Below are 12,202 nucleotides of genomic sequence, written 5' to 3' on the forward strand. Positions count from 1 at the left end.
CACAATCTCAAGGAAGCACTGCAGACTGAAAGCGTCTGGAAATGTCATATATCAGAATTACTCTGCTTTTTGTTTTGTTTTGTTTGGAAAGAAGCAAGCCCAATTAGAAAAAATACTTATTTGAATAGTGCCATTTTCATCAGGTTTTTATCTGCTCACAGTTCATGACAAATAGGGATCAAGACTTAGGAACTGCTGGTCAAGACTGTTACCCCTGGTTTCTCAGGACACTGGCTCATTTAAGGGATACTACTCTGCCATCATCCAAGCCTGAAAGTGATAATACACTTGACCTAGCAGATTGGATTTTCTTACCTCCTCAGTTTTACGTCTGAGCACATTAGACTGTTTCTGGAAGCTTCTTTCAAGTTTGAGCAGTTCATATTGCCTCTTACGGTCCTGAGAAGAAAAGAGTCAGACTTTTCATTGCTATTCAGCTAGCTAAAATAAAACCTTATAATGTAACTGAAGAGTCTTTCAATGGTATAGTCATTATGGAAATCAGTATGGAGGTTCCTTAAAAAATTAAAAATAGAAAGACCATATGATCTGACAATCTCACTACTGGGTATATATATATATATATCCAAAGGAAATGAAATCAGTATCTTGAAGAGATATCTGCATTCCCATATTCATTGCAGCATTATTCACAATAATCAAGATATGGAAACATCCTAAGTTGACAACCTAAGTTGACCTAAATTGTTGACAAATGAATGGATAAAGAAAATGTGGTACGTGTATACAGTTGATGCCTCAACAATGTGGGGTTAGGGGCGTCAACCCCCATGCAGTTGAAAATTCGTGTGTAACTTTACAGTTGGCCCTCCATATCTGTGGTTCTGCATCCATGGATTCAACCAACTGCAGATAGTATAGTAGTGTAGTATTTACTATTGAAAAAAATACCCATGCAGTTCAAACCCATGTTGTTCAAGGGTCAACTGTATATACAATGGAATATCATTCAGTCACAAACAAGGAAATCCTGCCATTTGCAACAACATGGATGAACCTGGAGGTCACTGTGGTAAGTGAAATAAACCAGACTGAGAAAGACAAATACTATATGATCTCACTTATATGTGAAATCTAAAAAGTCAAACTCATATAACCAGACAGTAGAATGGTAATTACCAGGTACTGGGGAGGGGGTGGGGGCAGTGAGGAAAATGGGAAAAGGTTGGTCAAAGGGCACAAACTTTTAGTTATAAAATGAATAAGTTCTGGGGAATCTATGTATAGCATAGTAACTATAGTTAATAATACTATACTGTATACTTGAAATTTGTTAGGAGAGTAGATCTTAAGTGTTCTCCCTACACTGAAAAGAAGGGGTAACTATGTGAGGTGATGGATGTGCTGCAATCAGGAAATGTGATATCTCCAAATTTATTATTCTCTTTCAAGATTGTTATGACTATTCTGGGTCACCTGCATCTCCATATGACTTTTAGGATCAGCATGTGAATTTCTACCAATAAGCTAGAGGAAATTTAGTTGGGATTGTGTTGAATCTGTAGATCAATCTGAGGGGGTATTCCAACTTAAGAATATTAAGTCTTCCCATCCATGAGCATGGATTATTGTTCCATGTATTTAGATCTTTTAAAATTAATTAATTAATTAATTTTTTGGCTGTGTTGGGTCTTCATTGCTGCGTGCAGGCTTTCTCTAGTTGCGGCGAGTGGGGGCTACTCTTCATTGTGGTGCGTTGGCTTCTCATTGCGGAGGCTTCTCTTGTTGTGGAGCACAGGCTCTAGGCACGTGGGCTTCAGTAGTTGTGGCGCATGGGCTCAGTAGTTGTGGCTTGTGGGCTCTAGACTATAGGCTCAGTAGTTGTGGTGCATGGGCTTAGTTGCTCCTCAGCATGTGGGATCTTCCCGGACCAGGGCTCAAACCCGTGTCCCCTGCATTGGCAGGTGGATTCTTAACCACTGCACCAATTAAGAAAAGGAACTTTCTTTTTCTTTTTTTTTTTTTTTTTTGGTGGTACGCGGGCCTCTCACTGTTGTGGCCTCTCCCGTTGCAGAGCACAGGCTCCGGACACACAGGCTGAGTGGTCATGGCTCACGGGCCTAGCCACTCCATGGCATGTGGGATCTTCCCGGACCGGGGCACGAACCTGTGTCCCCTACATCGGCAGGGGTACTCTCAACCACTGTGCCACCAGGGAAGCCCACGAAAAGGAACTTTCTTAATTTCATTTTCAAATTGTTAGTGAATAGAAACACAACCAAATTTTGTGCATTGAACTTATGTCCTGTAACCCTGCTGAACACCTGTATTAGTTCTAATAGTTTTCAGTTGATTCTCTAGGATTTTCCACATACAAGATCATGTCATCTCTAATAGAGACAGTTTTGCTTTTTCCTTTCCAATCTGGATGCCTTTCATATATTTTACTTGCCTAAGTAAGTGTTCTGGCTAGAACCTCCAGGACAATGTTGAAAAGAAGTGGCGAGAGTGGATACTCTTGTCTTGTTCCTGATCTGATGAGAATTCAGCTGTTAATTTTATTGGGATTTCTTTGTAAGTGATGAGTCATTTTATCTTGTTGCTTTTAAGTTTTTTGTCTTTGTCTTTCAACAATTGGACATGATTGATCTCTTTGCATTTATCCTACTTGTAGTTGATTGAGCTTCTTAGATGTGTAGATTAATGTTTTTCATCAAATTTAGAAAGTTTTCAGTCATTAGATCTTTGAATATTTTGACTGCTGTTTCATTGAGCAGTCAAATGAAATATTCAAATATTCAAAATATTCAAATCTTTGAATATTTTGACTGCTGCTCTCATGGAGCTACCAGTCTCCTCTTAATTGCTCACCACCAAAATTGCCATTGTTTTTGACAGCACCTTTAGGTTTTAACTTCCCCAGACTCTGTCCCCAAATAAAGTCAGTCCCCTTAGGGAGAGCTGCATTCCTATGGCCTGCCCCTCCCCCTGGGCAGAACCCTCTGCACCACTGCTTAGGACCTGGGGGTGGGGACAGAAGCCCACTTCTCTGAGTGACATCTCTGTTCTATGAGTAGGATGCTGGCCAGTGGCAGCACACCCTATTTTTCTTGGCTGGTCTCCTGACATGGAATCTACATCCTACGATTAGATGGGTTATGGTAGTCAGACCCCAGTAGTCCTGGTCTTCTGCAGCAGGGATACAGCTTCCACCCTTTGCATGGAGGCTGCGTAGAAGAAGGGATCCCCAGATCTCTTGGCTGCTCTTGCCTGAAACAAAGCTTCAGCAACATGGAGCTGAGGGGGATGAAGGGAGAGAGTTGGTCGTGGCTCATATAACACAGACTACTGTTGTTCTTACTCAGATTTAGTAGATTTCCTTGAATAATCGTTTCCTTGCTGTATGCCCTTAGGACAATACATTTCACCAGTTGTGCTTCTTTTGCTGGGAAGAGAGTCCACAAAGCTCCTCATGCCACCATTCCTCATGTCACCATTCCTGAAGTACTTCTCTCATTTCTTGACCCAGCATATCACATTCTGGCCAATGCTAAAAATTACCCCAAATTAATGTCCTTTCCAGTGTGCTTTCCAAGAACATTGTTACTACTCTAATTCAAGCCCTTATTATCTTTCTGGATGATGCAATATCTGCTTAACTTGTGTTCTGGCCTCCAGTTTCTCAATACTTCAGTTTGTTCTACTCCTGACTCCCATATGTATCTTTGGAAAGCAGTACTTTGCTGATAGCACTTTGTTTCTCAAAAAACTTAAAAATTTTACACTGCTAACAAAATACAGTTCAAACTTCCTAGATCTTTAACAATCCATATTCAACTTGTCTTTCCAATGGAATCTTCTCCTGCTATCTTTCATCCCACCTGGATCATTCGCTATTCCTTGAATATTCCTACAAAGTTGTCATCTCTGTGTCTTTGTTCCTGCTCTTCCATTTATCTGGAATGCCTGTATTTATCTCTATCAAAATCCTCTCACCCTGAGAAAACCATAATTCAAAAAGAGTCATGGGGCTTCCCTGGTGGCGCAGTGGTTGGGAGTCCGCCTGCTGGTGCAGGGGATGCGGGTTCGTGCCCCGGTCCGGGAAGATCCCACGTGCCGCGGAGCAGCTGGGCCCGTGAGCCATGGCCGCTGAGCCTGCGTGTCCGGAGCCTGTGCTCCGCAGCGGGAGGGGCCACAACAGTGAGAGGCCCGCGTACCGCAAAAAAAAAAAAAAAAAAAAAAAAGAGTCATGTACCAAAATGTTTATTGCAGCTCTATTTACGATAGCCAGGACATGGAAGCAACCTAAGTGTCCATCAACAGATGAATGGATAAGGAAGATGTGGCACATATATACAATGGAATATTACTCAGCCATAAAAAGAAATGAAACTGAGTTATTTGTAATGAGGTGGATAGACCTGGAATCTGTCATACAGAGTGAAGTAAGTCAGAAGGATAAAAACAAATACCGTATGCTAACACATATATATGGAATCTAAAAAAAAAATGTCATGAAGAGATTAGTGGTAGGATGGGAATAAAACATAGACCTACTAGAGCATGGACTTGAGGATATGGGGAGGGGGATGGGTAAGCTGTGACGATGTGAGAGAGTGGCAGGGACATATACACACTACCAAATGTAAATTAGATAGCTAGTGGGAAGCTGCAGCATAGCACAGGGAGTTCACCTCTGTGCTTTGTGACCACCTAGAGGGGTGGGATAGGGAGGGTGGGAGGGAGGGTGACACAAGAGGGAAGAGTTATGGGAACATATGTATATGTATAACTGATTTACTTTGTTGTAAAGGAGAAACTAACACACTATTGTAAAACAGTTATACTCAAATAAAGATGTTAAAAAAAAATCCTCTCTATTGTTCAAGGTCTTTTCAGTCCAACTGGAAGTGTGCTTCCCTTTCTTAATTACATTGGTATTTTAGATTATTTGTAAAGCACAAGTCTCTTTATTTCTTGTATTGAAGAAAATCATGCTTATGTCTCATTTTCCCCTTTAGACAAGACAGTCTTCAAGAGCAAAACACATATACTACTCATCTTTCTATCTTCCATGGTATCTAGTGGATAGTATCTTGCATGTAGTAGACATTTAATAAAAAGTTGTTAAATTCATGAATGTATCATATGTTTAGAGATACCAGCTGTTTGAAGAGAAGCTTTAATGTTAGTCAGCCCAGAAAAGGGTTCATTAGGTAGGACTTTGAGAAATTGTAGTTACTTACCCGTTCTTTTAACTGGATTACTTCTTTGTCTTTTTGTTGCTTCCACTGTCTAAACCTCTCAGCATCCTCTTTCATCTGACGCATTAACTGTACCCGCTGGTTTTTCATCATCTGTAGAAACAAAAACCAGCACGAATAGTAGTCATCTGCACTTATTCTGGGCTGATGTACAGATGGATAGACTAACCATTAAGAAGAGAGAAAAAAATCCAGAGTTGAGCTGAGAAGCCTGCCAACAGATTTTCTGATTACGTTTGCAATACCACTTGCTATGCTTGCATAGACTATACAAATGAATGCTCTGAAGAAATAATAGAAAAAATGTATCTACAAGCTAAATCCAGCCCTAAATTCACTGCATATAAATGAAATTTCAAGGAAGTATCTACTAAGTCTCAAGGACAAATCTACCTAGCAACCACTGTATTCGAATAGTTTCAGTACAATGACCTGTAACCACCACTTTGTAGATGTCAGAAGTTGAACATTCAATGACCGAAAATTGTATCTAGGTGTCTGTTGTTTTGCAACCACTTTGCAAAATTATTCCACATGATCATGGAAAGTGGTCAGAATGTCACCACTAAATATTAAGGTATCCTTGCCCTTTGGTTTCAGAGAATCTAACATTAAAACTCTGAATGTCAAAGCAGAGTTCTGTTATTCAGATTCTAGATGGCTAGCAAAATGTCCTACAAAAGGGACATTTGTAGAGATTCAAACACTTGAAATGATGGGCCCTGCCTGCTATTTTCTCACCTGAAAACACCTCTGTAGTTTAATTCTAAATAAAACACCTATGTTTGTAAGTTTCTATAGGGTAAATGCAAGGATGAGAGTTTATTACCCGTATTTCCTGGTTCAGTTTGGAGACGGTATGCTCTGTGGATTCTTTCAGCTTCAGAAGTTTAGACTGCTCATTCAGTTTCTTCTTCAGATCAGCTATCTGACCCTCTAGCTCCTGGAGACGTTTCCGGCGGCGCTCACTCAACCTAAACACAGATGTTGTAGGAATGAGGACTAGCAGCAGCAAAGTCTGACTCCAAAAGACATAATATTAGACTCCCAGGTTCACAACCTTGATATATATAAAATAGGCGACCAGTCACATAGCCATCTTTAAATAATGAATCCCACTCAAACAACCAAAACCATCTCAACACTGGGAGCTAAAGAGTAAAGGAGGGCTTCCCTGGTGGCGCAGTGGTTGAGAGTCCGCCTGCTGATGCAGGGGACACGGGTTTGTGCCCCGGTCCGGGAAGATCCCACATGCCGTGGAGTGGCTGGGCCTGTAAGCCATGGCCACTGAGCCTGCCCGTCTGGAGCCTGTGCTCCACAACAGGAGAGGCCACAACAGTGAGAGGCCCACATGCCGAAAAAAAAAAAAAAAAAGATTAAAGGAAATTTTTTGCGAAATAACAATGTAGCTGCCTCAATACACTACTCTCTCACCACTCTGCGTTAAAAGGATGGTTCTTTGAAGGCATTTTCACTTCACTTGAGTGTAAGGAATAATTCCGATGATTGTTACACAAGTCTGAGATAGAAAGTAAACATTCAACATAACTTTTAAGAACATGAACTTTAGATACTATAGAGAGATATAACAGAATCACTAAGTAAAAAGAAGGTAGAATAGCCAATAAAGGCAAAGGTCTAAGGGAGTATAGGATATTCTGGTAATTTGTCTTGGTTTTATTCTTAACTGGCTAAGGGATGACTAGATTGATTTTTTATTTGCTAGCCTGAATATTAATTCTATTCACAAACTAATTTACCATCAGCACAGGGACAAAGAAACTTGCTGTCTGGTAGATCTGATAATCTTTCAAAATACAGATCAAATGCTAACTTCTTAGAAAGCTTTCCTTGATCATGCCAGCCTGAAATGATATCTCCTGCCTCTGAACTCTTAGAGCCATTACTGCCTAAGAAATTTATTTGCCTGTTAATCATATGCTGTGTTATGGCATTATTTTACTGTCACCTTGAGATGGTATTTAAAATCTCAGTTCCTTAGCGTTTCTTTTGTTTTAGGTCTCCTCTCCATAATTAGGTTTAAATCCTGTAGGGGCCAGAAATGGCTCTTTCACTTCTCTGTTTTGTCTATGGCTCTTCACACACAGTTTGGGACTTGAAATAATAGTATTGACTTTTTTCTTACTTGGCTTGGTTGACATCCTTCTTTGTTGTCTGCAGTTCAAGAACCAATTCTTCTTTTTCCTTTTGCAGATTGATGACTTCCAATTCTAGATTTTTTATGTTATCCTAGAAATGTTACAGGTCGAGAGAAAGAAAGCATTACAAGGCAAAGCAAGAAAATCACTTCAACATCTCATGTCTTAAGGAACTAGGCATTCAACTTTACCACTTTGATTGCACACTAAAAGCATTTGTACTTGATTTGATGGAGAATGAAGTTATGTAGTGGGAAAAGTACGAACTTGGAATCCAAAGGCCTGGGTTTAAACCTTGAGTCCAGCACATCCTATCTAAATAACTTAAAGAAAGCCATTTCATCTCTTTTAGCCTTAGTTTCTATGCAAACAAGAGTTAATGTGGCAGGCCTGAGACTGACATCCTAAAAACAGACCTGGCTTGCAAGTTGAACCTCGGCTCGTGTCTGGGATCTTGGATATTGGTAGAATTCCCACCATCTTCTAACTGATAAGAGTGGCTCATTATGCCTAAACTGTACAAACAGTGATTTATCCTGAACACATGCTTTCCTTCTGGGAATCTAGAATTTTTGTATGTGCTAGGCAGAGAATGCCTACATGAATTACCCCTGCTAACAATCCTGGACTCCTAGGCTCGGGGGAGCTTCCCTGATAGACAACATTTCACACATGTTGTCAAAACCTATTGCTGGAGGAATTAAGTATATACTATGTGACTCCATCAGAAGAAGACTCTTGGAAGCTTGCACCTGGTTTCCTTCAGACCTTGCCCCATGTGCTCTTTACCTTTGCTGATTTTGTTTTGTATATTTCCACTGTAATAAATCTTACACTGAGTCCTGTGAGTCCTCCTGGTGAATCGTTGAACCTGGGGGTGGTCTTGGGGACCCCCGAGAGTTTTCCTATCTATGTAAACAACTAACACCATCTACCTCACAGGGTTGTTGGGAAGACTGAATAAGACAAAAAGTAAAGATATTTTGTAAACTGTAAAGAGCTGCACAAACATTCTTATTATATTCTGGACTTTCAAATGTATGCATTCAATAGCAACTGCAGTTCTGCATGCACTTAGAAAACAAATTCTAGAAACTGAAATTTGGTAGTTTTTCCAAGATTGGGAAAACTCAATGAAGAGATTCCTTCCTGTTCTCATAACCAAAAAAAGATTAAAGGAAACTGGCTGAATGAGTGGTTGGTAGCCAAGAAGATTATACGAGGGCCTTAGACCAGTACTGAAATGACAAAAAGAAGCAGAGGCAGGTTAGGTGGGGCTGTATCTAAATAGGCAAGAGCTATTTTCCATGAAGTATAATTTTAGTCATTTCAATCTAATTAATGAAGACCAATCTCACTGCTTTATATACCCTGTATATTTAAACTGGCAATAACGTGTGTGTGTATGTGTAAAGTAACACATGAAAATATTCTTGTAAAAAATAATCCAGATAATACATATAAAGGGCAAGTTCCCTTGACTGCCCCATCCCTGCCAAAATTCCAGTCCTCTCCCCAGAAGTAACCATTGCCATCAGCTTGGTTCAGATCTTCCAGACATTTTTTCCTAGACACTTATATACTATGTATATGGACATGTACATATTCTAGACATTTACATAGAAATATAAATGCTGTGTGTGTGTATTTACTAAATATATTGTGGCAAATGCCTAGAATATATAATAATATATGTAAATAAATAGATTTAAAAACAATATATATACACACACGTGCATATATGTATGTGTATGTGTGTACTTACTGAAATATGTTAAAGATAAACAGAGTTACATTATATGTAGATAATATTCTGTAACTTGCCTTTTTTTTAAAACTTGGTCTTGGAGATTTATTTATATCAGTGCATACAGATCTATCTCATTGTTTTGTTGCCATAATGAAACATTCTTGTACATGCCTTCTGTGCACACGTGCAAGGTTTTTCTAGGGTTAGAGGTGGAATTACAGGGTCATGGGGGTACACATTTCCAATTTTAATATATACTGCCAAATTGTCCCCAAAGTGGTTATTCCAATTTACACTCTCGCTAGCTATGTATGAGAGTACTTATTTCCCTGCACCCTGGTCAACATTTGATATTGCTACACTTCAAAATTTTTGCCAATGGGATGGGTAAAAAAATAGTATCTTTTCACTATGTATGCCACATTCAGTTAATAGTCTCACTGGCTCCACAAGGGAAATTATTCAAATATTTGACCCCTGGGCTATTATAATTCATGGTAGTCTTCACTAACAAGAACTTATACCTCCTCAGATTTTTCTATAGCAATTCTTTACAATGATAGGAAAAATATTGTTTAGAACAAAAAACTACCTTTATTTTTTAGAAAAAGAGAGACATTTACATGTGATTAAAAGGTACCGTTAACATTAAGAATTTATTTCCTTTTAACTTTAAGGTTTGGAAGCTCAAGCATATTTGATTCCAAGGGGAAAAAAAGGACAAGTTATCTAACTACAGCTATAGCTATAGATCATTACTAGCACCCCCTCATAGGGTTAGATGTACACTGGGGGAACATATGTCCCTGCATTTCTAGGCAAGAGTATAAGAAGAGAGGAATAATTTCTCAGCCTTATCGTTAATCCTTCATTTATCCTGGAAAGGCCAAAGTTCAACCTAAAAAAGGCTTCATTTTATGTCCTGTTAGTATGGAGGATTGAGCTATGTATTTAACTTGCTCTCTCCTGAAAATCCACTAAAATGACCTCCCAAAAGGGTATAAATCAACAAGGATGAAGAGAGCAGTCAAGAGATATAAACAAACTTTTTTGGATGAGGAAAATAGTTGGATAAGTGGTAACTGAATTAGAGTAGGAAAAGCTAAACTATGACTCCTATAGGACAAATGTCAAGAAGTAATAAGCCAATTTGTACCATAGCACCACAATGAGGAGAGGAGGTTTCCTCTCTGGAGGGGCTGAACCTGACAGGCTGGACTCATAGGCAGCAGACACAGCAAAAGGCAGGGATAAAGTAACATACTACTGATAGGGGATTAAATAAAAGTCTGTATATAACTGGAGAGACTTCAACTCCCTTATTTCCTCTGAGTTACCAGAAATAGGGCATATTACTACTCTCCCCACACAACTCCAGGCAGGAAAATGAAAGATTTCTTTATTGGAAACTGACCAGCCCAGAGAAACCTATGCATACAGAACTTCCTATTGGCTATTAGTGTCTCACTGTTAAATATGAATGGACAACTAATGATCACTGGAAATTTGAAGAAAGCTTCTTACATGAAAGACCAAATCAAACACACTAAAGAAAGGAATTTGAATGAAACAGAGGCAAGGCAGGAAGAAGAAAACTTCAACAAAATTTAATTTCTATCCTTAGAGATGAGCACTGCATCCATGAAAAAAAAGAAGAGAAGACTATAAAAAGGAACAATTAGAGGATTTTAAAAAATCTTAGAAATAGGCAAATAAAAAAATTCACCAGAAGGAGTGCAAGGAAATCTCCCAGAGAATGGAATAAAAAGACAAAGAAATAGAAAATAGGAGAGAGGAGATAAGAAAAGCAGAGACTAAATCTAAGAGATCCAATATCTGACTAAGTGGAGTGCAAGAAAAGGAAAAACAGGGACTTCCCTGGTGGCATAGTGGTTAAGAATCTGCCTGCCAATGCAGGGGACAGGGGTTCGATCCCTGGTCCAGGAAGATCCCACATGCCATGGAGCAACTAAGCCCATGCACCACAACTACTGAGCCTGCACTCTAGAGCCTGTGAGCCACAACTACTGAGCCCACATGCACAACTACTGAAGCCCGTGCGCCTAGAGCCTGTGCTCCACAACAAGAGAAGCCACCGTAATGAGAAGCCCGCACACCGCAGTGAAGAGTAGCCCCCGCTTGCCGCAACTAGAGAAAGCCCATGTGCAGCAACGAAGACCCAATGTAGCCCAAAATATAAATAAATTTACTAAAAAAAAAAGAAAAGAAACAACAAAGAAAATAGAGAGATGGGCATTATTAAAGAAATAATACAAGAAAACTTCCCACTAAAGAAGAATACAAGTTTCTAGATTGAAAGGACCCACCAAGCACCAAGCACAATAAGTGAGAACAGATCCACACCAAAGCACATGATTGTGAAATTAAAGAATATTTGGGGACAAAGAAAAGATCCTGAAAGTTGCCAGAGGGGAGGAAAATACAGGTCAAATAAAAAGAATCAGGAATTATAATGGACTTCTAAACAGCAACATTGGGAATAGAAGACCATGGAGCAAAGCCTTCAAAATTCTGAAGAAAAACGATTTCCACTGTAGAATTCTAAACTCAGCCAAACTAACAAGTGTAAGAAACACCACCATCACCACCACCACCACCACAACAAAAAGTTATTTTCAGGCATGCAATGGTTTAGAACATTTTCCTTTCATGTACACTTTCTCAGAAGGCTGTTTGGGTTGTACTCCACCAACACAAAGGAGTAACCCAAGAATGAGGAAGACATGGAATCGGTTTCAACACAGAGACGAGAAGTGATGCAGGTTCCCAGGACGATGGTCCCAGGCTGATGGCTGGGCAGTAGGCCTAGAGAAAGTAAACCAGAACAAAAGATTCCAAGAGGGTTGTCTTCAAGAAAGAAATGGATTGATAAATTACCTGGTATGTTTGACTGCTGAGAGGAGCTTTATAATTCTGTTAAGAAGTTTGGAGATAAATTTTTGACATGTAAATAGCAGACTAAGTAAATGAAAAAATGAGATTATTATTACTATTGTGATTATTATTATTATTTTTGGCTGTGCTACATGGCTTGAGGGATCTTAGTT

The 12,202-nt window shown here is 39.4% G+C and overlaps 1 protein-coding gene across 2 annotated transcripts in view; it reads right to left on the reverse strand.

Annotated features, from left to right (window-relative positions):
* Positions 1 to 12,202, reverse strand: part of KIF4A (kinesin family member 4A) — a 138,361-nt gene that overhangs the window by 34,335 nt on the left and 91,824 nt on the right. For both annotated transcript variants that reach the window (XM_067024308.1, XM_059050372.2), the window contains 4 exons: positions 7,372 to 7,475; positions 6,055 to 6,199; positions 5,208 to 5,318; positions 316 to 399 (listed from right to left, as the gene is read on the reverse strand). In XM_067024308.1, coding sequence (XP_066880409.1) covers positions 316 to 399; positions 5,208 to 5,318; positions 6,055 to 6,199; positions 7,372 to 7,475 — 444 coding nt within the window. The remainder of the gene's footprint in view (positions 1 to 315; positions 400 to 5,207; positions 5,319 to 6,054; positions 6,200 to 7,371; positions 7,476 to 12,202) is intronic.

Source organism: Kogia breviceps, chromosome X (assembly GCF_026419965.1).
Source record: "Kogia breviceps isolate mKogBre1 chromosome X, mKogBre1 haplotype 1, whole genome shotgun sequence".
In the NCBI taxonomy this organism is placed as follows: Eukaryota; Metazoa; Chordata; class Mammalia; order Artiodactyla; family Physeteridae; genus Kogia; species Kogia breviceps.